The 27,664-nt window shown below is 33.6% G+C and overlaps 1 protein-coding gene across 1 annotated transcript in view; it reads right to left on the bottom strand.

Moving 5' to 3' along the window:
- Window positions 1-27,664, bottom strand: part of Dhx36 (DEAH-box helicase 36) — a 39,735-nt gene extending 12,071 nt beyond the window's left edge. Inside the window, exons 1-17 of the mRNA XM_026392897.2 lie at window positions 27,385-27,664; window positions 22,830-22,954; window positions 21,867-22,101; window positions 19,444-19,482; window positions 17,669-17,839; window positions 15,759-15,838; window positions 15,055-15,129; window positions 14,752-14,918; window positions 13,474-13,555; window positions 9,916-10,056; window positions 9,547-9,649; window positions 8,732-8,819; window positions 8,036-8,091; window positions 6,482-6,546; window positions 5,485-5,628; window positions 3,343-3,460; window positions 2,597-2,695 (exon numbers count right to left, since the gene is read on the bottom strand). Coding sequence (XP_026248682.1) covers window positions 2,597-2,695; window positions 3,343-3,460; window positions 5,485-5,628; window positions 6,482-6,546; window positions 8,036-8,091; window positions 8,732-8,819; window positions 9,547-9,649; window positions 9,916-10,056; window positions 13,474-13,555; window positions 14,752-14,918; window positions 15,055-15,129; window positions 15,759-15,838; window positions 17,669-17,839; window positions 19,444-19,482; window positions 21,867-22,101; window positions 22,830-22,954; window positions 27,385-27,603 — 2,007 coding nt within the window. The 5' untranslated portion in view covers window positions 27,604-27,664. The remainder of the gene's footprint in view (window positions 1-2,596; window positions 2,696-3,342; window positions 3,461-5,484; window positions 5,629-6,481; window positions 6,547-8,035; window positions 8,092-8,731; window positions 8,820-9,546; window positions 9,650-9,915; window positions 10,057-13,473; window positions 13,556-14,751; window positions 14,919-15,054; window positions 15,130-15,758; window positions 15,839-17,668; window positions 17,840-19,443; window positions 19,483-21,866; window positions 22,102-22,829; window positions 22,955-27,384) is intronic.

Raw genomic sequence — 27,664 nt, 5'->3', positions numbered from 1 at the left:
TAACAAAAACTCAAAAGCAGAAAAAAATATAGTTACTAGTATAAATGCATTTTGCAGCATTAATAATTATAAACAAAGTCAATATTAAAAAATGAATTTCATTTCTATCAGACTTACAAGAAAAGGAAAAACCTAAAAGTTAGTGTAGAATCCAAACATACCACTAACCTAGAAATAAATCTTTAAAAATACACATAAAACCCTAAAAATGGAAATTCTAAATCAAATAAAAGGAAGATGGTAGATACTGTTCTTATTAATAACACATTATAAATATGTCAATTCTCCCCAAATTGCTAAGTCAGTATAGCCCTGGATGAGGATAGAAATATAACCAATAGATCGCCTAGAAAGAGATGAACAAATCCATAAACACTTGATCAATGACAAAGGCCTCAGAATAAAACTGGATAGATACTTTAGGGTATCTGATCAAAAAATCTTCATAATTAAGTAAGAAGACATGCTGTGGGGCAAAAAGTAATAACCTTTAAGACTGATATATTTGACTGGATTAAAGTCAGGCACTGGTTTATCAAGACCTTAAAAAAAAAAAAAAAAAGGAAAAAAACAGATATGTGCAATATACGTGACAAAGGGTGCAGTCTGAGTCCCTGAGAAGTATATCTCATCTTCAAACCAGCAGAAAAACAGGGACCAACAATTTGTAGAAAGGACTTTCCAATGGACAATAAACATGAAAACCCCCCACAAATTCATGGAAATGAGAATTAAAACCACAAATTAAAACATCTGCATACCTAACCAGTATGGCTAGAGTAAGGCTGGTAATACCCAGGTTACTGAAGTTACAGAGCAATAATGAGAACTCTCCCCTAGGATAAATGCAAGTGCTTTGACAACTCTGGAACATTGCAGGGCAACATCTACCAAATTTTATCATACATAATGCCGCCTTATGACCCAGTGGATTCATACCTAAGTATATACCCATGAACATTTTCACCAGGAAACACTGATTATTGAATGTTCATACCAGTGTATATACAGTAGCCCAATATAGGCCATGACAATAATTTATGCCAAAGAAATGAAAACGAATAACAGCTAAAAGCAACAGTGCACATGAATCCATAAAGTTAAATTAAAGAAACCACAACTCTATTTCTCCCGCCCAAAGCAGGGGAAAAAATCCGTAATCTTATGTAAGATCATGTGAAGTTCATAGAATCGACGAATCAAGGGGTTACTATTAGTCATGACAGAGGTTAGCTTCAGGATTAAGAGACAGGAGCAACTGGAGAGAGCAGGAAGGTGGCTTGTACCACACTACTGATGTCCATTGCTTCGAAACACAGGCACTAGCCCATGCTTACTTTGTGGTGCATCCTTAAGGTACACAATCTAACTTTGCTCACTTTTGCTAGATGTGCATGATGCTGTATTTCACAATAAAGCTTTTTAAAACTGGACCTCAGTCCCTCTTACAAACAGCTACAAAAGGCTCTTTTATTCAGTCAGGAGACAGGAAGTCATCTCATTCAGGATTCAGAGTCCAGCTGATTCCTCTGGTTGTCTATTGATTCTCTGATAACCACCTAGCTCTCCACACCTACTCTTCAATTCTAGTAATATCACTAAACTTAATCCAATTCCAAGAGATCAGTGCTTTTTTGTTTAACAGGGTACTATATTAAGCACTATTATGTGGTTCTAATATATTTAAATTACCAAATATTATGTACATGAATGGATTCTGAAAACTTATGAAATATGTAAAACAAGTCTTTGCCAGCCTCCAACCCATCACTAACCATGAGAATTTATAGCAAAGACAGAAATGTCTATTTCTGTGCTGTCCGGTATGGTTGCTGTATATGCTACTGAGCATTTGAAATGTGTGAGTAGAACTGAGATACAGACTTTCTAAATTAATGCATAATTTAAACTGGCACATCCAGCCTCACGTATAGTGGAGGTCTCAGCTCTAGCCCTGTGGGCCTTCTGCCCAGGTTGGGCATTAACTTGCAGCCACTCCTGAGCCTCTCTGGCTATGGTCCTCTGCAGAAGTTGTCTACCCACTCAGTGGTCAATAAACTGAACGTGGTTTCTCAAACCACTAATCTCACAAAAAGTAACTAATGAAATCAGAAATAAGCAATAGTATTTTGGAGAAAAACTACATGCTAGTATTTCTTCAAAAAACATGTAAGAGTTGCCTTTATAAAATGACCATGCTATCATTAAATTATTTGGATGTGATAAAAAATTATATTAATAAGAAATAATAGAATAAACCGAGGTTTATTTCAAGAATCTACAAAAAGAGTATAATTGAAAAATTTCAAAATGTCACGCAATTTTAAATCAGGCCTCCAATGGGGGAAAAAAGTGTAGAAAGGGCCCAGTATCCTAAGAACACAACAAAAGTATCATTTTATAACTTTCTAATTCACATCATGTATACTAAACTGAGAGCCACATGGTTAGTCAGAGTCAACACTGCACCTTCCACCAGTCTACTCTGCAGTAATGTTTTATAATTAGTTGGCTTACCTGCTCTGACACTCTGACTCAAAGTTAGATTAAAAGAAAGAAAAGAAAGAAAGAAAACAAACAAAAAAGCCCAACTTACCAGTTCCATCAGGTGTTTTATGGACAGTAACACTGCCTCATCTGATGGTGGATCCATTAACCTACTCAGAAAATAAGCAATTCCACCTAGTCTTAAAATCTGGGGAAAGAAAATATGATTAAACATATGTCACACATCAACATAATTATTTAGTCCTCCTACCTATATGGATCTCTCAAACAAAACACTAATCTTACAATTTTCAAACTAGTTATTTTATCAAAATGAATTATTGTGTGATTTTACTAAAACATGTTTAAAAACCTATATACTGCTTTCTACCAACAACTTTGTTAGTGAGAAAAGTAGTGGCCCGTTAAAATCTCAACACGTTAATTATTATCTTCAAAATAAGGCTAGTTATATCAAAATATGTAAAATAAGATGCTAAAAGAAATGAGTAACATAACAAGGAAAAGATATCTATCATAAGAGCAGCTAACATTTATTGAGCACTCACTGTATCAGAAATTCTGAGAATTTTATATGAAGAGAGATAATCTGCCCAGTAATAGAAGGAGCTTTCAGAGGGCAAGGGGGATCCAGAGAGGCAGCCATGCTCCAAAGCAATACTTGATTTAAAACTCGTTAGTACACAACTCAAGGAAATTTGGTGAAACAAGCAAAAACAAGTATACAGTAATAATTCCTTCCTGAAGATTAATATATTAACATCTTCTAAACAAGATGTTGAAAATAAAAACACTACTCTCCACTTTGTTTCTTAACTATGCCACCTAATTTACCTTTATCTGCAAACAAAGTTCTTCCAAAGGTGTTCTCAGAATCTCTGGTAGTTGATAATCATCCAGAAGACTTGCTCTCAGGCCATTATACAGGTGATAGCAATGCCCAGGTTGAACTCTTTAAAAAAAAAAAAAAAAAAAAAAAAAAAGGTATCAATGACTTTTAGAACTCCAAATAAAAGGAGGAAGGGAAAGCAGCCAGTATAATATCTACTTCTCATAAAGCATGTAATTACTATTTCAATTCTACGAATCCTATTTCATTGTTCTCCTCCGTTTGGAATAAAATCCTAAATCCTCTATCCCAATGTCCTGAATTATTTGTCCTGTCTTTCACTTTTTAACTTTATTCTGTCTTTTAAATTAATATGTAGTAACTATACATATTTCTGGGATTCAGTGTGTTGATATTGAGCAAACCAAATAACTGGCATTTCCATCTCACTTTCATTAATGCAAGTGTGAAGCTTCTCAGAGCCTCTCTTCCAGCTCTTCAGAAACTATGTAATGATACTGTGAATCATAGTCACCTTACAGTGAACTAGAACTCGTAATTCCTAATTGTATTTAAGTATCTGCCATGTCCCAGTTTAAGAAAAAAATTAAGGCTCCCTTCCCTCTTCCAATAATTTGGTTCTCTATTTCTGATGGATTCCAGACTACTATGCTTAGTAACAGCAATCTATTTAAGCCAAGGCCAAGAGGTACAACTTCAACTATGTCTTAAAAGTTTGTTTTTAACACACACTAGTATTACGTTAACCTGTGTGTGTGTGTGTGTGTGTGTGTGTGTGTGTGTTTAAAGATTTTAAGTACATTTTATTCAGTGACTTCTCAGAGGGGCACTGGAATTTTTTGTTTTATGTTTGTAACTACTGACATAAAGTATACTATTTTTTGGACAACGATGAGGACAAATGTGAAGAGATGACAGTAACGCTTACATTTTCAAACGGAATAAATATTTCTATAGGCTGTTTCTGCTATAAGAATAAAAATAAAATCTAAAAATCTTAGTTATTTTTGCCAAGTCTTTGTAGACCCACCATTATATAACATGTCTGAGAAAGACCCTACTAGAAACTAAGAGTACATCCATTGAGAACGATACAGGATGGCGTTTTCCGGCCTCCAAAATAGCCACCTATCGAAATTGGGATTTGCTAAAGGAATAATTTTGGTTCAACAACATCAACTGCATAATCTTTTAATTGACTGACTGGAAATCAAATTCTACTGAGAAAATCCATGAAGGTTATAATACGTAAGTCAAAACTTTACAGATATAGTACAAATTTAAAACAAAATTCCAGTAATCTCACTGGGATGATAAAATGGTCAACAAGGTTTCTTTTACTTCTCCTTTTCTTAAATAGTCCATATATAAAGATTAATGGATATCTTTTCTTCCTGTAAGAAGTAAAAGAAAAATTCTCTTCTGCAACTCCAGAATGATTCTATCACTCATGAATGAGTGTAAAACTATTGTAGAATACACATTTCTAAGTCCAATTATTTCTCAAGGCAAATACTTTTCCCACCACTGAGTGAGAAATTTTTACTTTGTATACTACTACCACATTAATGCAGAAAAGGTACTTTCCTTGTTTTTCTCCTAGTAACTAATGTTTTTCTCCTGGTAACATTCTAGGAGCCTAGAATGTGGAGCCAGAAATAAAATCCTGGCTCTGTTACTTAAAAAGCTGTGTGACTTTGGACACATTACTTCTGTCTTTATTTCCTTGCTCTTACAAATGGAGACTATAGCCTATTACATGCCACTGTGGTGAGGATTAAGCAAAGTCAATACATATGACCTAACACTCAAATAGTATTAGATGTTATTATGATTAATATGCACTTTATAAAAGGGAATGGAAACAAGATTATAAAAAATATTAATTTTAGTTAAACAGACTGAAGAATTGGAGGTAAAATATTCATAAAGTAGAAAACATGGCAGATACTCTTCCAAATCCAAATAAACTATAAATAAAAACAATTTTCTCACTTAAAAATAATGTCATAGTAAGTTCAAAATAATATGAAAGGTGACTCTCCCAATAAATATTTTAAATCACAACACATTTTGCTAGACAAAAACTATATTTTCTAAAGGCTTTGAATGAAGTCCCATCTTACCTTCCAGCTCGACCTTTCCTCTGTTTGGCATTAGCTTTACTAACCCACTCAGCAGACATTGTGCTGATGTTGTTCTGAGTGTCAAAGTGTGTCTCTTTAATTTTTCCTCCATCTATCACATAAACTACGTCATCTATGGTAATGCTGTTTGGAAAATAAAACAAATTATCAGACATCAAATGCTCTATTAATCTATAAAAGACCTACAATTTTTTCTTTTTTTGTATCAAGTATTGAACAGGGGTGTATAACTACTGAACCACATCTCCAGCTGGTTTTTATTTTGAGACAGGGTCTCAGTAAGTTGCTTAAGGCCTTACTACGTGGCTGAGACTGGCTTTGAACTTACAATCCTCCTGCCTCAGACTCCTGAGCTGCTTGGATTACAAGCATGTGCCACTTTGCCCTACCAAATAGGGTTACTAGATCAAGTTGTACTTTGCAGCTCAGGATTTCCACCAATCTTCTCAAACTTACCAACACCACAAGATTAAGCCCCTAACAGTGGGCAGCATGAGTGGCAATTCCTACTGGCCCACAACCACACTTCATAGCTTTTCTGGCCTTTTCATACCGAGCTCTATGGGCACCAAGTGCCATGACTTGGTATCAGTTTCTATAGGTAAAATGTTCTAGCAACCAAACTGTATATTAGTACCTCCAAGAGAACATAAGAAATTTTAAAGCCTGTATGTAATAACACCTAATACCAAATAGTAACATTACCCAACGAGGGAAGAGGCAAAAAGACCTAAATTTATCTCAGCTCCCATGCTTTGTTATAAAAGGTCTGAAAAGGATATCACTTAAAAGGCTATTTTAATGAGAGCTAAAAAATGACAGGTATTATAAATAAAACAAAATATAGCTATGCTTACCACTATGACTAAGTTAAACAGAAAATATTTTTAACTAATTACAAAAATCTGGTAGAGAAAACAAGACTAGGTTTATTAATAATTCATGTCATCAATAGTGATATTTAAACTCTCTTTACCTAGTCTCAGCAATGTTGGTAGCAATTACTATCTTCCGAACACCAGGAGGAGTTCTTTTAAATACCTGTAAAAATAAATACATCAAAATCTCAAAAGTAGACTACTTTATATTACACTATTACTTTAGCTACTGTTCACTGTTAACACTGTGTTGGTTAGATGACATGTAACCATAAACATATTTATAAAGTATCCTTCATTTTCAATACTACAAAATTCTTCTCTTAGTAAATCAGTTCCCACAGATGTAATTTTATCAAAAACAGCATTGCAAACACTAAAAAAGCATTGCAAATAAAATGTGCTTTATATGCATATAAAAATATCTTGAACATAAAAGAGGATTTATTTAAGTGAGATGGGACAGAGTTCCTGAAGGGTGAGAGGGAGACAACAGGGGTTTCCCTATAACACATCTTTTAACAAAAGCTTGAGGGTGTGAAGCAGAGGAAGAGAAGTACAGTTTAAGGGTAAGAACTATAAGATAAGCAACAGGTAAGAACATGGGACCAGGAGACAGATGCCTAACTCATTAGACTGGATGTCAGCTGGCTATAACACTGTGTACCAGTTTGAGAGTAGACTGAAATAAAAACTCCTCTTCAAAACTGACTCATAAAAATAATACTGTCCTTGACAATGCTACCAACGGATCAGACAGACAGGTGTCAAGCAGTACTGGCTGTACTGCATATACTTATATAATAATCAATAGAGCAAATGTCATTTCTTATCACATATTCTCCAGCAAAGAAATACATTCTTTACTAAATTCAGAGGTCAAAGAGGTATAGCCACACTGGTACTGTTCCATCCAGTCTTTGATATCAGGAGTTAATGCTTCCCACCTTTCTTCCCTCACCCATATACCTGTATCTAATTCAGCTAGCTGAATCTTAATCAGAGCTAAGGTACCCACAAATAGAGTATTTAAAGAGTCTTAATATTTTCCTATAAAAAGAAGAGTGGAAAAAGTAGAGGGAAACAAGATAGATTTTTCTGATCAATTTCTTTCTTTTATGGCCTGAAACCCTGTAATCCAGAAAATTGCCTTTCCTCTGAGAATGAAGAGTTCATTCTAATTAGGGAAACCTTTGTATCTGACAGAGCTAAGATTCATCATATGTCACTGACAACAAAGGAACTCCCATGCCTGCTAATATATTGTGTTAAATGAATATCTCAAACATCAAGCTGTATTATGTCACAGAGAACTGTTTTCTAGGTTGTTTTTTTTTTTTTTTTTTAGTGACATTCACATATCTTTTTCTTTTATTCAGGAAACCCAACAAGTTAGGTAAACCAATTCTTTAAACTTTTGCCTAATGTTGACAGAACTAATGTGATTTGTGGATTACCTTCTGTTATTCAACTTTTTGTGCAAACATCCCCTGAAAACTTATTTGCAAAGGTTCTCAAGGAAGTATTTGTTATAATGGATTACTATTTGAAAATGTTCCTTTAAAAAAAAACAAAAACGAAGAAAACACACAACAAGCAGTTAAAACTTGTATAGTTGGAAAGACAAAGAAAAATTAAATTTAACAACATACCTGTGTCTGGTTTACTGTAGGCATCAGCGAATGCAAAGGTATAATAATAAACTTATCTGAAAATTAAAAAAGTAAATTGAACTTTTTGATAAAGAGATAAAAACTCATCAAACATATGAAATAATGAATTCAGATACTGAATCACATAATATTTAATTTACATTTCTACATAATAATCAGATCAACTTAGTTTTCTAGAATATTTGCTTTCTGAGTACAATAGCAGAATCTAGTTGACATTTTATTTTGTTAATTTACTTTGTGACAATGAGCATTTTCCCCAAACTTAAAGAATGCTCAAAAGCTGGAGTGCTCCTTTCAAATTTCACTAATAAATGTTATTAACTCAATCCCCATCATTATTCAAACTTGTACTAGGTGAAAAAAAAATTAAAAACCCCAATAGCAACATTTTAACTCACGTAAGAGCTCAATTCTGTTAGGTAAATTTAGAAAAAAGAGGTAAAATATTCTCTTCATAATGCTAGATAGAGCTTCACTACATACCCAGAAGCTTCACTTGTGATTCAGACCCCAATTTGTTATTTAAAAAAATAAAAACAAAATAATAACAATGTAGATTTATATCATCAAGTTTCTTAAGCTACAGAAATAATACTTCTTTAAGTTAAAGGGAAAAAAATACATGTTTCAACTATTGCTGTTAAATTACTATAAAATATATTAACATAATACCTGATTTAAACATCACTTGGGACATCAAGAGATCATGTAATGTGCTGATGTTGTCCCAGCCTGGTAGAAAGACCAGTATTGCACCATCCTATGTAGAGGAGAAATAACTATTACAAAGGATGACGTCAACAAAACATGCTACACCATAAAATTCTGTACATACTTAAAAATTATACTAGCTCTGGATAATTTTATTAATATCTAAAAGCATTCAAGATCTTATTGATTGATCAACTGTGGTACTGGGGATTAAACCCAGGATGCATACCACTGAGCTACATCGCCAGCCCTTTTACATTTTTATTTTAACAGTCTCTAAATGGCCCCAGTTGGCCTCCTGCCTACCCTCCCAAACTGCAGGTGTACATTACCATGTTCAGCTACAAAATCACTTTTAGAAATACGATTTATAATCCAAAGACCTAATTTGTCTAGTCTTTTCTTTAGATAGGTCAAATTCCCAAATTCTTTGATACTTTGAGATTATTTCGAGTGTCAAAACAATTTCAACAAATCTAGCCTTTTTATTGGGAAAAAATTTTGCTAACTACATCTGGGACTTTTTTTTTTCCTATTAATCATTGCTTTATAATTTATAATACAGAAAAATTGAATTCATTCAGTCATCTTCATGTATGCACATAATTTGATTAAACTCATTCTCCAGTACCTTTCCTTTCCTTCATCCCATCCCTGATCCATTTGCTTCTACAAACATATTTTTTGAAAGCATTTAGAAAATTATTCTTTTCACGGTTTTAATGGTAATAAAATTAAAATGGTGCCACTTGAAGAAAAAAATAAACAAAACTAACCTCTTCTTCCAAAACAATGTACCGAATAAGGGCAGCAATCAAATTCAGATCAACTTTATCATCATCCATCATTTCTATAACATCTACAGTACTTGCAGAATACCTATCAAAGTTAAAAAGAGTGTCATGAAGTACTTGATAGTTTCCTGTGGTTTAATGTACTATTAAAATTAACTTAATCTATAAACAAAAAAAAATCATCAACAGAAACATGCTGAAACAATAAATAGCATTTAAAAGTTAAACTGGCATTGCTTGGCTGGAATGAAATTCACAAAACTTTCAAGCATGCAAAAATAAAAAGACTACTTGACATTTTGTTCATCGATTCAGCCACAGGGATCTCACCTTCAAATAACATAAACTCACCTTCTTCGCAGTTCCCTGATGTAATCTGGCCATCGTTCTTTATAGATTGCTTCTTTTTCTTCTTTTTCTTGTCTATTTACATGTCCTTGCATGAAACCCCTCTTAAATTGGGATCTATGTTCTTTCTGTTCTGGAATGTATCTGAAATAAAAAGAATCTTCAACATTTTCACATTTTTTAAAGTCTCTGGTTCTAACTAACATCTGAATATCTGAAGCTTTTTATAATGAGGATTTATAAAAGGGTCCTAGAGAACATTTTTACTATAATTTCCAGAAAAAATATAAAAATACCAATTTTGGGGAGGTGTTCATTAAATGAAACTTGACAAGTCAGATAATAATTATTCTTCTCTACTAGAGTATATAAACCTCCAGACAAACCTTTAGCAATCAAAATAAAAAATACTAAAGAAACTTTTACCTTCAATTTTAAGTTTGCTCTAAAACAAAAGTTAACTTTAAGGTCAGTTGAAAATAACAAATAGATTCATATTTTAAAAACAGAAGCTTTCCAAACCTAATTGCATATAAGGATCCCCTGGGGAGCTCATAAAATACAAATTATCAAACCCAATACCTTTTGATTCACATTTAGGTCTGTTAGTCTAAGAAGTTTAATTAGTGACTCTGAGAAAATCAGATAGTACGTTAAGAGACCTATAGACCCATACTAGACAACTATTTAATTCTGCTCAGTTATAATTACAGCAAATGGCAGATCCAGAATCTGCATTCAAGTATACTGTGTGTCAATCTAGTGCTACAATGACTTTAACATGCTGTAGTGACTGATGAAAACAGAGGGCACATCTGTAAGAATCCTTCCTTCCACTGAGTTCTGAGAAGCATGCCAGATGGAGAGAGATAAAGAAAAACAAATCTACACTTCAACCCCCAAACCTCCCAGAATTTACCTAAAGAAGGCATCTAAGATGGAATGAGGGGGATGGAGCACAAGCTCTGGAGTTACACAAAAGTGATGTTGCGGCTCTGCCTCCGACTATCTGTGTGGCCTTACACAAGGTTATAAATCTTCTGGTGCTTTATCTTATTTGAGTGATTGATACTTTTATAGTAGCAATTGGCATAATAATAATAAAAGTGATAAAGTACAGTGCCTGATATATAAACACCAAAAAAAGTATTAAGCCCCTTCACTATTCAAACCTGTAACCTAGAGTCCCCTAAATCTTCAATACATACAGAGGCACTGACATTACTGATCCCCCAATGTTGCCTTCGTACTATCAAGCTATTCCTATTATTCCCTTAGAAATGAATTGCTACATGTGCCATGGTGGGAAGTAAGGCACACTGTACAAAGTGGAATTGAGGAACAAGTACCTAGAATATTTATGGACACTAAGGAAAAAAAGCAAAGAATGGAAGAGCAATTGGCATAATAATAATAATAAAAGTGATAAAATGCCATCTCTCTCATTTTGAACAAGTTCCTCCCTCTCTGAAATATCGATTTCCCTCCTTTCTATTCTGCTTTCATCGTTTCCTTCACTTTCCTAGTCCATGCTTGATATATGAACTCATTTCCAAAACACATTTTACTTTCCCCAGACTTTATGTAACTGTTCACAGAGCTGTCCAGATATACAAGTGTACACCAAGTCTTCCCTTGCTTTATGCTTAAAATCTGGCGCTATGCAACACACAGAGTAAAACTTAAATAACTGTTAAATAAATGTCTAGTCAAAATCTAGTTGTCTTTTCTCCATGTAAACTAACTGGTGGACCTTTGCTGTTATCTTCCCACTCTCACCTTCTGGTTTTCTCATGTAATGGTGAGCTGAATCATAAATCTATCATTTATTTATTCTGATATTCATTATAGGCCAGGCACTATGCTACTATTAACTAAGATGACAAAATCTTTGATATTGAAAAGCATGAACTCTAGAGCAAAAGGCAAATTCAGAGATAGACTACATGGCAATAACGTAAGTGTTAACAATAGATTCAAATGCTACAGGAAATGAAGATGAAATTTTCCTTAGTCAATAGTTTACAGATGAAAGGATGAAATAGCAAAGGGAAGGCTAAATGGAGAAAATAACATGTAGCAAAGTACAAAGGCATAAAGAAAAGGCAGGACCTGGCACATTAGGGAAGGGTGCATTGAGCACTGATAGGGGACGTCTGACAGAGAAAATGAGGCTGAAGAAGAGGATGCAGCCAAACAGCAAAGGGCTCTGGGATGGAATTTGGGGACTGGGCTTTCTCAACCTTTTTCTTTTGAAGGAATACAAATATAATTGTGTACAGGTTGCTGGGAAAAGTTGGTAGCAGCTAAAAGCCAGTGTCCAGAGTGTTGAGGGCAAGTCAGATGAGCTTTTCTGTCAAAGGCCATGTTAAACCAATAAAGGCTCAGTTTTCAAAGATAAAATTATAAGCAGAAAGGAATCTCTTGTGCAGCAAGAGAAAGCTTACATGATCATATTTATTTTCAGTTGGAACAGTAAAGTCCATAATACCAAAGAAAAGAACTATTATATTAGCACAGGACAGATTAAGAACTTCCAGTAATAATGAGAAGGGATGTTCAAAAGAAAGACTCATGGTTTGGGTGTGTTGGAGAGTAAGTACAAAACCATCTGGAGTAAATTGATTACTCAACATATAAAGTAGCAGCACATTTCAGTGTATATAAATGCTTGATAAGTATTTGCTCTTTTAATTTAATGTATAGAAAACTGATCAGGAGATAGCATTGTTAACTGTTTTAGGATTAATGTTTTTGTTGTTACTTTTACTGGTGGGAGCTAGGTGGGGATCAAACATATGACAAGAACTTGGATTTGAAAAATATGATGTCCAAGGTGTCTGTGGTGCTGCAATACTACTGAATAGAAAAAATTTCAGCATTCAGGAAGAGCTTTTCAGTCCTGAAGCTGTAGTGATACAAGCTGTGGAAATAGTCAATTACAATTATGTAAATAGACAAGACTGCAGAAAGAAAACACAAAGCACTGAAAAAGACTTGAGAATCCTGAGGGGATACAATAGTAAAGGGTGGTAGGAAAACCAGAAGAACGGCACAAACACTAAAGATAGAGGATCCCAAACTCTGCTGCCCAAGGACTTCTAAAACTCATTGACTCCACCAGGTGTGGTGGCACACACCTGTAATTCTAGCAACTTAGGAGGCTGAGGCAGGAGGATCGCCAAGTTCAAGGCCAGGCTCAGCAGCATAGAAGGCCCTCAGCAACTTAGACACTGTCTCAAAATTTTTTTAAAAAGCATGGTGATGTTGCTCATTGGTAAGACCCTTTGGGTTCAATACCTAGTACAAGAAAAAAAAAAAAAGAAAGAAAGAAAAAGATTATGGCTACCAACACAAACTTCATAATGAAATGAAACAGGCATCTGAATTTTTAAAAAATTCCAGGTAATTTCAACATGTAGATAAGTCTGAAAATCCCTGATCCACGGAGAAGTAGAAGGAAGTGGTCAATGCTGAGTATCTAAAACTAACTGAAGTTTGGTATGAGAAAGGTTGCACTCTAGTAGCTATAAGTTTCTTCTATTCCTAATGTTTACTTACCTTATTTTTTCAATAATATCTTCCAAAAGATATTCTACAACCGGAAAAGTAAAACCAGGTATATGTATCATTGGACAGTTACCTATTAAGGCAGACAAAAATAAACATAAATTTGTACTTGAATGTATATAAATAAAAATAATCAACATACCATAAACTAAGACAATATTCTGAATTTTAAGAAAATGTTCCTATAATATAGCTCTACTCTATTTCCTACAGATCTCACTGTTTTACACGATAACATAAAATATAACGTAAGATATAAAAGAAAAGAGCTATTTTAAGCTGAATTCAGAAACTACTACAAGTCTACATTGTTATTATTAAACTAAGATAGTACCACAGAAGAATACATGTTTTACTAAAACCTAGATAAGAAGTCTTACTACTGGTGGCACCCAGAATTAGAGGGGAAAAGGAGTCAAAACAAGACCTACTTCAATTTTAAATTGTTACTATTTCAAAATCACTAATTAAAAAAAAAAATCACCACAGTACTGTTATTTAAATGCTTTTCATAGCAAGCAAAACAAGCAGCACACACTCTAAACAACCGCTAAGACAGCAGAGATTAAAATATCCAAGCCACCATTACTACTGCTCTATCTCTGGCCTGTATCAAATTGAGCCAAGGTCTTCAATATTAGTTGCAGATATCTATTAAAAAAAGACAAAAGGAAAAAAATACCTGCCTCAATAATCTCATAATGCTTTAAGGATTAACTGGTATGTATTTTAAGGAAGTTATTAAAAGCCAAAACAAGAGCATTAAATATTGTCACCTACACTGATTCTCTCCCTTTTCCCCTTCTTCCACCACAATTATAAGCAGAAAGGACAGTGAACTTAATTTTAAAAGAATGTACTTTATAGCCAGTTGAATCTAATTTTAGATTTTTGTCCTCCCATTAATTATGCAACCATGAATAAGCTATTTTAACTGTTCTGAGTCTTCCTTCTCACTTTTAAAAACGTGAGTAGTAACACTACCTACCATACAAGGTATTATTCAGGTTACTGAAAACAAAGGGTCAAACACACTACCTGTCACATTCAGTATTCCCTAACTGATCATTAGTGCTGTTGGCCAACTGTCAACCTAGCCACAAAAGAATCACAAACAGATGTTTATAACCTACTATGTCTATAGTTTGCTTCCATGATACCATCTATAAATTACATGACATGTATTATGACTATACCAATTCTACATTTTTTTTAAATTAAATTTAAGTGGTTTTCTGGTACCTTTTCTAATAATCAAAGTTTACTCACCAAAATATTCTGAAAATTTCTCAGCATTCAGTGTTGCACTCATCAATATTACTTTTAGGTCAGATCGAAACTGGAGAAGATCTTTAATCACAGTCATTAAAACATCTGACTGTAGATTTCTTTCATGGATTTCATCAAGTACAATATGACTAACACTGGATAAATGCCTACAACAGAAGTGTGAAGTATTTTAACTCAGTATAAAACTTAAAAACACAATTTTTCTTTAACAACCAGCAACATTCAATTTAATAATTACATCTTTTGATAATATTAACAATTTCTCAGTTGAAACATACTCACGGGTCTGACTGGAGCCACTGAAGGATGATTCCTGTTGTACAGTATAAGATAGAACCCTGTTTCCTTGGCAACCGACTGTGGATGAAAGACATAGTTAATAGTTCTCGAGTTTCTTTTCTAATAATTTACTAAGTACCATACAAGTTTAATAGAAAATCTTCATATTTCATATTTAGTTATAACAACACCTACTACAATGGGGACTAATGAGGAATACAATGCCATAATAATAGAGAGAATAACAGAGATTTATATGCCCTAAATTTCTGGTTCAGTGATTGAAAAGTCAAATCATTTAAATAGGTAAAAGGAATCTGAAGTTCCAGAAAAAAGCAAAAGTTCAGTGGGGAGACTGTGGGGTTACAGTAAGGATATCAAAATCAATAAATAAAGCCAGTCAAGGGAGGGGCCATGAGGTATCAAAAGAATAGGATACCAATTCCTTTGAGGAGAAGTGATGATATTCAACTAAAAAGTCATTTTTCGTATCACTGCATAATGTAAAAGCACATTTTAACATGGCAATTTGGGGGAAAAAAGTTGAGTTAGCAGCAGCAAGCCAGATATGCTGCAATGGTTTTAAATGTTAATTCTAACAGTAATGACAAGAATAAAAAATGAAAAAAAAATCCCCTTTCTTTTCAATCGCCAGTTTCAACGTTTTCACTTAATCTATCTGTACACAAGAAATAAACATTCTTTACCTCTGGAGACGAATTTGGTATCCAGTGCTGTTTCCATTGCCACAAGATTCTGCCCTTTCTGCAGCCACTCTCTCTGCAACCTTTAATTTAAATAAAACAGTTACAAAGAAAATACCATTTCCTTTAGGACAAATGTCCTAATATCCATGAAAAATCTAACATTATTGAAAAATAATTCTTTAGATTTTCAGATAAATTTTAAAAAGATATTAAAATCTGAGATAGTTAAATTGTGCATTCCTTTCTTAAAAGCTGTAGACTACCTGATTCTTATATATTCTTTTCATTTATTCTTATAAAGTCCTTTAAAGCCAAATGTTCGTTCATCATTACTTTCAAAATGCTTTTCTATGGAACCCTCTGATAAATTTCTATCTTACCTGACTTTTTCTTACAAGAGTTGGAAATCAAGGTAATTTATCTTTATCTTACACAATTTGTAGTTTTTGTTTGGTTTTTATCTTTAAAAAAAACTGTACATAAACTGTACATAAACTAGTTTTTATGTATAGTTGAAAGGCTGTCAAATGTAAACTCTGGACAAATGTTATTATAATCCAATACTGATATGTGTAACTAAAAGTATCAACAGTCACCTTATGACAGACCAGTGATAATTTGATGTTAGAAACAGCAAAAGACAATCATTATAATACTTCAGAAGTAAAACTTTTCAACCAGTATATCCAAAATACACTTAGACCATATTAATTTGCACATCCAAATTCAAACAGATCTTAGAAAACGAAAAAAAAATCGAATTAGCATTAATTCCTACTGTCAATATATATTATTAAAAATTTAAGTCCAGCTATATAACTGTTACCATTTTTACCACTGTGTGATCTTATGCAATGTACAGGAACATGGCTCTCCCCCAAAATAGTGTGAAGAATGTTGCTCTATTTAAAAAGTACACTACACATTACTTAAAGGTATGCTATATTTATCAACAAGTATTGCTATAATAATTGGTAATGAGTCCCTAATCAGAAACTCTTATTAAATTACTTAGAAAATGTGATAACACCATCATAAAAATAAGACAACCACAAATCTTTATATTTTAAATTTATACACAGAACTACATTATATAACATGAAAATAAACTCACATACTCACTATATATGATAACAAACCCCAAAATGCCTTTTGATACTGGGGATTCAACCCTGGGCCTCTAGCATGCATTCTACCATGGAGCTACATCCCCAAGCCACCCTAAATCTTTAAAGGATACATAACTCATAAATAAGGTTACCTAAAACAACTACACAAAGCACATTAAAAGACCTAAATGTTGTTTGTAAAAACATGTACTTATAACTATTACTTGTGCTTATCTTACTTAAACTTTGTTTTTACAGATACAAAGAACTCTAGATCACTTAAGCAAACAACATTAACCTGAAAAATTGATAAGCTCCCTCTTGATAAGTAGATAAATTTGAAAATCACTCGACTACTAAAATGTTGCTTCAAAAAAAGGGGGCTTTCCACCTTCAACATTATTCAGTTTATTTATATACTGAAAAAAGAGATTTAAGAAATACTAAATAAACCAAGTTGCAAAATTTAAAGCACCTAATGTTGAAGATTATTTGGAGGATGTCATCAATTCTACAAATATTTTATTTAGTTTTCATTCTTGTGGATTTATACTGAAAATTTCCTGGATTAATAATTTATCTTGAATTCATAAATGTCTACTATCTATTAGGCAGATGTCATTCAATCTTTTGGCCTTTACTACTAAGTATTTGTCAAGCAAATATGTACTTTCATAGCAACAAATTCTATGCCTAATTAAGAATCACTTCAAATCTTAGAAATTAGTAAGTCCTTACAAAATTACTTAAAGGAGAATAGGAATTAAAAGAGGGAGCTGTAACAGGTGAGAAATTACTTACTGAAATGGCACTAATTCTTCTTGGCTGAGTACAAACTATTCTGCATGCAGATCCTTTTCCTCTTTCAATGTAGTTATCCAAAATGAACTGAGTAACTTGAGTGGTTTTTCCACAACCAGTTTCACCACTTATTACTGTTACTTGATGATTATCAATTAAATTTACCAACTCCTATTTCAAAAGGGAAAATAAGGAATGTTGAGTAAATCTGAAAAGAAATTAATCAAAATCCTACCCGACTGAAAATATAAACATTTTTAACAAACATATTAATGCTTTTTTAAATTTTGTCATGTACAATGCTGGCAGTTTGGATACCTAGATCTTACAATTTTCAAGAAACAAAAAGCATCAAGCTATAAAGCAGAGAGAAGGTACTGCCGAAGAAAAACATGGATAAGAACAAAAAGAAACAGGTCATGAATTCCAAGCATAAGTGTTAACATTAAACTGAAAGCAAATCTCTTGCCTGCGTAACTACTGAAGATACCATGGAATTATAGCATAATTCATCAATATGGCTTAAAGTACTAAGCAAATTTTACACACTGCTTAAGTTATTTTCAGATTATTTCCTTTCAAATAATTAAAATAAAAACAGATTTTAAATACCTAATTAAATGGATAAACTTTAGGTGTCTAGAAAACCCCCATCTTTAGGAAGATTTTCCTTAAAAATTTTTGATGTATACTAGCATTCTGAATAGTAACATTCACTGTATTAATAAAATCTTCCTGTTACTTCAAAACAAATCATGGGTTATATTTTCAACTACAAAATAATGTTACTTGAAAACTTATGTTTTAAACATTTCTTGTCTAAACCGACCTATTTGGTAAATTGGAAAGCACTTCAAGTTTGAAATCTGAAAATACAGTTGGTAAATATAGTGAGTCCATCCTTATCCATTAGTGTTGCATCTGTGAATTCAACCAACTATAGATGGAGAATTTTTGAAAAACTAACTGCATCTATTCTGAACATTTTTTGTCATTATTCCCTAAATAATATAGTACCAACAACTATTTATAAAAACATTTATATTGCATTAGGAATTATAAGTAATCTGGAAAGTACACAAAGGATGTGTGTAGATTATATGTAAATACTGTCCCATGTTATATAAAGGGACTTGAATACTTATGGTATTCATAAAACATCCTGGCACCAATTTTTGTGGAGACCAAGAGATTACTGTACTAAGAAGTAGAATGTAATCTATTCATTCATTCAATAAATATTTACTGTATGGCTGTACAATGCCAGGAGTTTCGCAGTATATAATGTTTAGAGTAAAGAAATACAGAATAAACAAAACAGACCCAGTTCTGAAGAACTTACACTGGACTAGGAGGGGAAGACAGTCAGGTAGTAATAAGTGCTAGGAAAAGTAAAAGAAAAATAAATAAGGGTGGGAGGACAGAGAAGGATGGGGTACTTCTTCATTCTATATAAGGTAAATGTGTTATGAAGCTTAACAATTAAAGTAAGTAATGCCTTCATTTTAACTAAAGTGCTTAGTCTTGCATTAAGATCAGGGTATTTATCCAAAGGAAATTATACAAAAAAATTCTATTTTTTTTAACTCCAAAGATTTCAATTGTAGATATGATAAATTTCTAAAAAAACTATTTCATTATCATTTTCCTTTAATCCTGCAAAAATTTTAAAAAATTACTTCCCTTTAGAAGGTTCATTAACATATTTTTCAACATATAGCTATTTTAAAAAAATTGTACTCATGCTACAAATCAAATAGTATAAAGTATTTTACCTTTTGCATTCCATATGAAGGCAGCTTTTCCCTGAAATGCTGAAATTGTAAGAAAAAGTAATTTTTATAAAAGCAATGTATTCAAATTGGAACCACAGTAATAACATAACCTAACCAAATGTGCTAGAATCCAAAAGTATTTTTATTATAACTTGTGTGAGATATTGTAACTTATTTAATTCTCAAATAACCTTCTGATTTATACATTCATCTCAGATTTGATCTGAACATCACATTCTTTTTTCTACTCATCAGTAAACTGTTCACTAATGCAGTAGGCTCTTGATCTGATTTAAAGATTGTTTTAGGGTAGATGCCTCTGAGTGTAAAAGAAAACTTAAAAGAAGGAATATACAGTCATTTCAGAACTGTGTTCTTAGTTAATTCAAACACATCCTGAATGCCTCAAAGGTTTTATTTTATAGGGCTGCCACATCTTTTTATTAAAAAAACACAAACAGCAATTTGACACAATAAGATACTGAACAAATTTACAATTTGCTGGATTACAACTGAAATACTAAAAAGGAAGTGACTGATTCTTTCCTATATTTTCTTTTACTATGAGACAATTTCTGGCTAATTCTGAAAGTTTTTATAGAATCTTATATCCTACTACATAAAAACACTAAGAAAGTAGTATTAAGATTTACATTTAACTAGAGACAGCATATGACATGAACCTCCAGTGGCATAAAAATAAGTGTTTTAACACTCTCTTAATAAAAGAAACTTGATTTTAAAATAAATAAAATCAAAATTAGAATTGCCATAGGTAATTAATTACTCCCACACTTGATATAGTCAAGTAATCCTTCCCAGTAGCATAAAAATGACAATGTGATGATTTAAAGTGACTTCAGTGAAGTAATAAGTGACCACTTTTTTGCTGTAGTAATTAAAAAAAATTTCTTGAAGTAACATCTGAAAGTATTAATACCCATTGCATCAAATGTAACCATCTTAATATGTAAGCATGTCCACATTACCCCACTGCACTTCAAACAAGAAATATCCAGATTTGCTTCCCATGTATGTGAATCCTGCTAAAATAGAGAGATACGGCCCACTATTCTTTCCCAAGGCCACCAAATCTTCTGTCTTAAATTTTGGCTATGGCCAAGATACGAGATGTGATTATAAGCAGTGTGAAGAAAGGGAATGTCTTATTACTCTTCAGAAGATAAGCATAACTAGCATATAGCAAGTAGAAAGTTAATGCTATTTATACAAACCATAAAATAAAGAAACACAGTTCTTTGAGAATCCTTAATTTTTTGTATACATTAAGCCTTTACAAATTGTCTGGGAAATAAAGACAAATTGTTTTTACGTTTTATGCATTTCTTCTTTCTGTTTCAGATCAATTTTCAGTCTTTAAGAACATTTGAGTTCTGTCCACCATACAATAGAAAGCGAGATAACAACCAACTTTCCTTGTTCGTAAGTAAGTCTACAGAAGCAGCTAATCTTTTAGCAACAATATTTTGAATTAATTCACCTCAAAATCTTCTCCATCTCCTTAAATCGTATTTTAATCTCATAGGTATCAAAGAGTTACATGATTTGGCTCACGGACAATCACAGCTTTCAAAAAATTCAATTTTTATCAAAGAAAAATCAATGACTTGATCCTGTCTTTCTTACAGGAGATAGCTGCCTTTCTCAAAAAATGACACATTATTTGCATAAAGATATGTTCCTCAAAATTCCCTCAATATTATATATATTCACATATACATACATACACATATATTTTATTACATCTATCTCTAGAATACCCACAAAGCATACATTTGTGTGTGTGTGTGTGTGTGTGTGTGTGTGTGTGTATGTGTGTGGTGTGCTGGGGATGGAACCCAGTGCCTTGTGCATGTGAGGCAAGCACTCTACAACTGAGCTATATCCTCAGCCCCAAAGAGTACAATTTTATAATTATAAGAGACCTTGAAATGTCTTGCCTAGTATGAAAAGAAAATATTAGAATATTTCTTCTTTCAATATTTCAGTTCTTGTCATAGTTTTATATTTAAAATGTTGGTTAATATTCCATACATCACAAAATTTTTTTCATTTATACAAGGAGATGATTAAATGATCTGAAAACTTCATAATTCTAATCACCTTCACTAAACAGACCTAAGAAGTTAAGAGTGATTTTGTTTTCACTGGCATTAGCATTTCTTAAACATTTCTTCTCACCACACAAGCTTCTGCAGATGAGATAGGAAATTGCAGGTTATATGTAGTAATTTTTGTTCCCAATGTTTCTTTTTACTACTTGAAAAGCAAAAGATTCCCAGAGAATGGTTTCTTGAGAAATCTCACATATCTACATTGTGCAGCCTATTTTTAACCATTTCTCTCATGTCTAAGGAGAGATCAAAAAGTAAAACTTCTTTCCACATCTTGCTTTCTATTACCTGCATTTCAATATAACGAGGGTCAGTTTTTTTCTTTTGTAAATCCTCCAGTAACTTTTGGTCTAAGGTTCCATCTGGTTCATTTTCTTGTAAGAGATACTCAGAATCTTGGTCAATGTATGATTTGTCCCTGATCCTACATGTCTTTTTATCTTGGTTTTTCACTTTCTTTTCCTGGCTGTCAAGTTTCTTCTCTGAGCTTGGTTTTGTCTTATCAGAAACTTCAGTACCATATCTACTTTGACAAAATAAAGAGTAAAAACAGGTCAGATGAAAAGACACTCAAGTCCTGGAACAAAACATAATAATGTGCTGTCTAAATATTTCAAAAATCACCAAAACTTAAAGCTTATATTTTTGCTCTATAAAGCAGTAATGAAATATACTTAGATTCCTGTATAAATTCAGATTTTTCCTCCTTTAAAACAGATACTGTCAGATGAGTTATTCTTTGTGACAATTAAAAACAAAAATCCACAAGTTATTCTTCCATAGCAATTTTTTTTCTGATTTTTATGGACTTGCTGTATTTCATAACTTCATTTTCTTCCTTTCTGAGCTACAAATGGGATACATTATACAGTCTCTGAAATACTTCTAAGTTTTCCTCTCAATGATTTAGTTTTTTCAAATTTCTAAAACACAAGCAATTTAACTTTATGCAGACCTCCCCCACAGAAGAATTAAGAAAATACAAAATTGATGCACAGGAAATGCTAGTACATCTCATATCTATACACACTATGCATTCCCACTGCATGGGTTTCCTATGGGAATAAGCCATCTAATATTTTTCCTCAAAATCTGCCTAATTAACATAAGAAAAATGAATTACTTCAAGAGTAAATTCTACTTATTGAAGAGCCTAATGATATTATATTTATTATCACTATTTTCCAGCCTATGCTATAAAAGAAGTGTTACTCTTTGCCCTTTTTTTTTAAAGAATGCTCTTTGTTTTACCCATGATCCTCAGGCGCAAACCAGGATATCTCTGCTTCTGAATCTTTATCATTCTTTGCTTGGACAGAATTTAGCAGCTGCACAATTTGCTCTTCTCGTCGTTCATCCATGTGTACCACAGCTCTCTATTTTGTGCAATGGAAAGAGTGTCTTTATCAATGTAAGAAAGCATGCGCAAAACCATTTGATAACTAAAAAAAAAAATAAAGGCAAAATAACATATGTTCAACAAACACATAAAAAAAAGTAAATTATCCATACATGTCCTCTAGCCCAACCCTACTTCCTAGACCTAGTTAATGTTAACATTTTAAATCTATCTTTAGAGACCTTTTCTTACCATCTAGTTTTAGAAATAGCTGTAAATATGACTGGGAAAGAAAGCATATTTGTATGCTTCCTCTCATGTACATATGATAGATATTTTCCTGTTTTAAATTTTCATTTATTAAATTCTAAACGTCCTATCTTAAAAAAAAAAAAAAAGCTGAACACTGGGAAACAATATTTTGGGTGTAATGAGCATCTGAAATTTCTCACACTAAAACAAATATAACTGGGAAGTAAGAAGGCTGATCTCCAAGAGGGACTAAATAAAATTGATAAGTACTAATGGAGATGACAAATGCAGTTGTTTCAGAAAACTAAATAAAACACCAACTTTGACAAAGATAAGATCCTTGGTAAGCCATGAAAACTTTTAGAAACCTTAAGTATGCATCTAAGAAATTATAGGCCAAGGTAAAAGAATGAATGCCAAACCCAATTTTTGGTGGCAGTCAAAGGATGAGCTAAGCTTGAATTTTAGGCAATGAAGAACTAGACAACTTTAGATAATTAAGAACAACAGTGACGTTTCCTAACTACAGTAATCATTAGGCAGATGGAAATATGAACCTTGATCTCTGGAGAGATTTTATGTTTTTAAAGTCATGATATAAATTTTGGAGTGCTCAGCAAAAGGCCAGGAATTGAAATTACACAGATACACGAATTTTCTTAATTTAGGAAAAAACACCATCTCCATAGAGATAAGGAAGAACTTTGTGACAAAGTCTGGCATTGGTGGGTGGCTAAAGCAGAAAAACAAATCAGTACCTGAACATCAAACTTCTTAAAAAACAAACAAACAAAAAACCCTCTCTTGAATCCTTCCACCCCAGAAACCACTGCATTATTTTGCTTCCACCACAGTAAAACTGTCGGGAAACACTCCCCTTCTCATCTTTCCTTCTCTGGCCCCACTGCAATCAGGCTGCAATCCCTCCACTAAGAGAGGCGATCTCACCATGGTTGCCCATGACCTTGTTAACCAATCTAAGACATTCTCAACTCTCACCTCAGGCCTATGCAGTCTTGCCACTGTTAGTTCTTCTTTCATATACTCTTCTCTCAAATACTGCTCCTGGATTCCAAAATATTGCCCACCTCCTCATTTCTTCACTTCTCTGACTGCTCTAACCTGGATTCTTTTGCATCCTTCTCTTCCTTGGACCATCTCCTAAATATTTGTGTTCTGTATTTTACAGCCTGAGTGCTCTACAGACCAAAAGCACTGCCATCATCTGGGAGTCTATCAGGAAGGCAAAATCTCTGGCTCCATACCAGTCCTACTTTTTAACAAGGCAGGTAGTTCCTATGCACATTCAAGCTGGAGACACCAACTGTTTACAGAATTCAGGCTTGGGTCCATTCCTTTTCTCAATATTTACTCTCACCCTTCAACTACCACATGTGGACCCATGACCAATCAAATGCTTACCTCTGGTCTAGAATTCTCTAAGCATCAAATGCATTCTGAAATCCTCTTTTGTATGCCCCCATACAGTATCAAATTCACAGTGTCCTTAGCTGAGCCCACCATCTTCCTCCAACAAGCCTGATATCTATATAGTCATAAAAGTGTCATCCATTAGGATGCTGTTCTCATCCTTCCAAATTAAAAAAATAATAATACAAAATCATTCAGTGTATCTGCTAAATCATTTCAATATGTCCATTTCTACTTCCAGTAATTCTAATCAAGCTACCAATCCTTATCTTAATTAGTACAAGGGATACTTAACTGGTCTCCCTACCCCAGGATTACCTCTCTTCAATCCTACATTGCTGAGTGAATTTAAAAAATTTAAAATCCAATCATTTCATTTTTTTTTAATCTCGTGTTTCAATGTATTTCCCAGGTTCTAGGAAAAGTCAATAAATTTCAAGTTCTGGACTAGAAAAATATAAGTCCAGAACTTTTCAAGCTAGTGTTTGTACAATTTTATTAAAGAATCATGATTTGCATTAATGTATTAATTTAAAAATGCAGAAAAAGTGCAAAAACAAAAACACAACAACAACAAAAACAGAACAATGTGCAGATAATTATTACTTTGTGAAATTTTTGGTTTAAGTATGTTCTGAATTTTAAATTGTAACACATTTCTTTTTGTGTAAAGTGACACACAAGTTTGAAATTCACTATTCTACCCACCAAACTCTAAGTTCCAGGTTCTTATCGTTCAGTTCTTTGAACATGTTTTTCCTGATCTCTATGCATGCTGTGGCACATACTTCTGCCTCAGTCCAAAAATCCTTACCAAACTCCTGAATCCTGAACACAGAGATAAATACACTTTGCTATAGCTCAGGTTTCAGCTTAAGGATTACTGCTTCTCCAAAATCTTCTAAAAGCTCTAAGTCAAAAGATAACCCATACTGTCCATAACTTAATACTTTAACACTGCACTTTGTCCATACCCCCTAACAATCCCTCTGGTAAATATGTTCTACACCTTATTAACACCAGGCTTAAGACAATATCTCAAATTAAGTCCTCCATGAACATCTATTGAAAGAACTGTAAGACTATTAGCAGAATGCTTTTACTTTACAATTACATGGGTTATTTTAAAAGTAAAAGCTATGGGAACTCTAATGAGGAAGCAATCATACCAGGTTGAAGGCAGTCAAAGGAAAAGTTAGAATACACCAACTAAAAAGTATTCATATTTCAAGAATATACACACATTTCTGACAGCAGAATGATGTGTAATAATAAGAAGCAAAAATAAAATACATTTACAAAGTCTATAATTACTTCAAATTGGAGACATGGTCTCAGAAAGATAAGCACAGAGAGGGAAACCTGATATGTTGAAGCCAGAATCACGAAGATTCCCAGAAAACATGCTAAGAAGCATCAAAATGTATTAAAATGAGACAGAAATGACTTAGCTTCAGATCTCAAGTTGCAAGCAAGAGAATGAGACAATGAAATTAGCAAATCTTTCCTTTTAAAAGATCACAATAGTGGTTTAATAGGTCAGTTTAATAGCGTGTAGGAGTAGAAGCTATAAGACTAGTTAGGAGTCTATGAACAGAAAACAAAAAGTGGTCTGATCTATGGTAATTGTTATAGAGATAATTGGTTGGATCTAGGATGCATTAAAGCTGCAGAGCAGATAGATTTGCTAGAATTAGCAGAATGAAAGACACATACCATTTGGCTATAAGTAAATAAACAGTAGTGAGATTTATTAAAATGGAGGTTTGAGGATGGAGCTAAATATCAAGAATTCCACTCATAATATTTTCATGTGAAAATAAAAATCAATATTTTTCCTTATTTAACTTTTCATCTGTTTAGGTCTATTTTTTCCAACTACACTATAAAATCCTTAAATATTGCTGTCTTTAGAGCCCCATAGTAACGTGTAAAACCTTGTTTGAAAAGAGGTTAATAAAAGTTAAATTACTGTGTACATAATTTTAGTTATGACTTAATTCCATTACTTTTCCAATTTCAATATGGCTTATGTGTTTCTCTGGATTTTCAAAAAAGTTTATTCCAGGAACAATTAGCTTTTTTTTTTTAAGATAAAAATGTGATAAGTTGTGAAGACAAAGCCCCAGAATCATTTCAATGAAAATGACATAAAGAAAAATAGTTCAAAAGATGATTTAATTACACTTTGTATCTAATATAAAAGATGCTTTCCATCAAGTCACTAAAAGTTGTTTTAAGGCCTATATTAAGCCAACTTTTGTTTAATGAAAAAAATCATGTTTTTATTAGAATAGACACTCAGGAAACTTGATATTTCCTATAGTGCTGGTCTTCAAAACAGTAAACTCTTTAAAAAAAAAAAAAAACTTAAGCCAAATCATATATCCTACTTCTTTCACTTCTAGATGCCTAAATTTCCTTCTTAAAGAGGAGCAGCTGATCAGAAATTTCCCCACCCCAACATAAAAACAAAATCTCTGGGTTCATAGCTAGTTTTAAAGCTGACGAAAACAGCGGGACAATTTCCCTGAACCACCTACATTCTAAACAGCGCATGGCACTTTCGTCCTACGCAAATGTAGCTAAAACGCACAAGGTCGCGACTCCAGACTGAGCCAGGAAAAGCCCTGGACCACAGTGCACAAAGCGCCGCATGCAGAGAACCTGCGCGCACGTGCTCAGCCGGCCCCGCCCACCCGTCCGCCGTGGCTGACGTCACTGCGACGTACGACCCAGCGGTCCGGCGCGTCGCGAGACCTGCCCACCCCGCACTCGGTGTACCTCCTGCCTCTCGGCATCCTTGTTCTTCTGCGTCTGCTTTTTCGCGTACCACAGGCCAATCTCGCGGCCCTTCAGGTGCGCGGGATGCCGGCCGCGGCCGCCCCGCCCTCCCCCACTACCCCCAGGTCCTCTGCTTCCCCCGCGGCCCCCGCCGTAGCCCCCGCCAGAGCTTCGGGATCCCCCGTCGCGGCTCCAGTTCTGGTGGGAGTCATAGCTCATTGTCCCGGCGGGACGCAACGGGTGAAGAGCCGCAACCGCTGGAAATGGCGTCCAGTCCCGG

The sequence above is a fragment of the Urocitellus parryii genome, chromosome 2, assembly GCF_045843805.1.
Source record: "Urocitellus parryii isolate mUroPar1 chromosome 2, mUroPar1.hap1, whole genome shotgun sequence".
NCBI classification, from domain to species: Eukaryota; Metazoa; Chordata; class Mammalia; order Rodentia; family Sciuridae; genus Urocitellus; species Urocitellus parryii.
The sequence above is the reverse complement of the archived record's forward strand: the minus strand, read 5'-3'. Positions and strand labels throughout refer to the sequence as shown.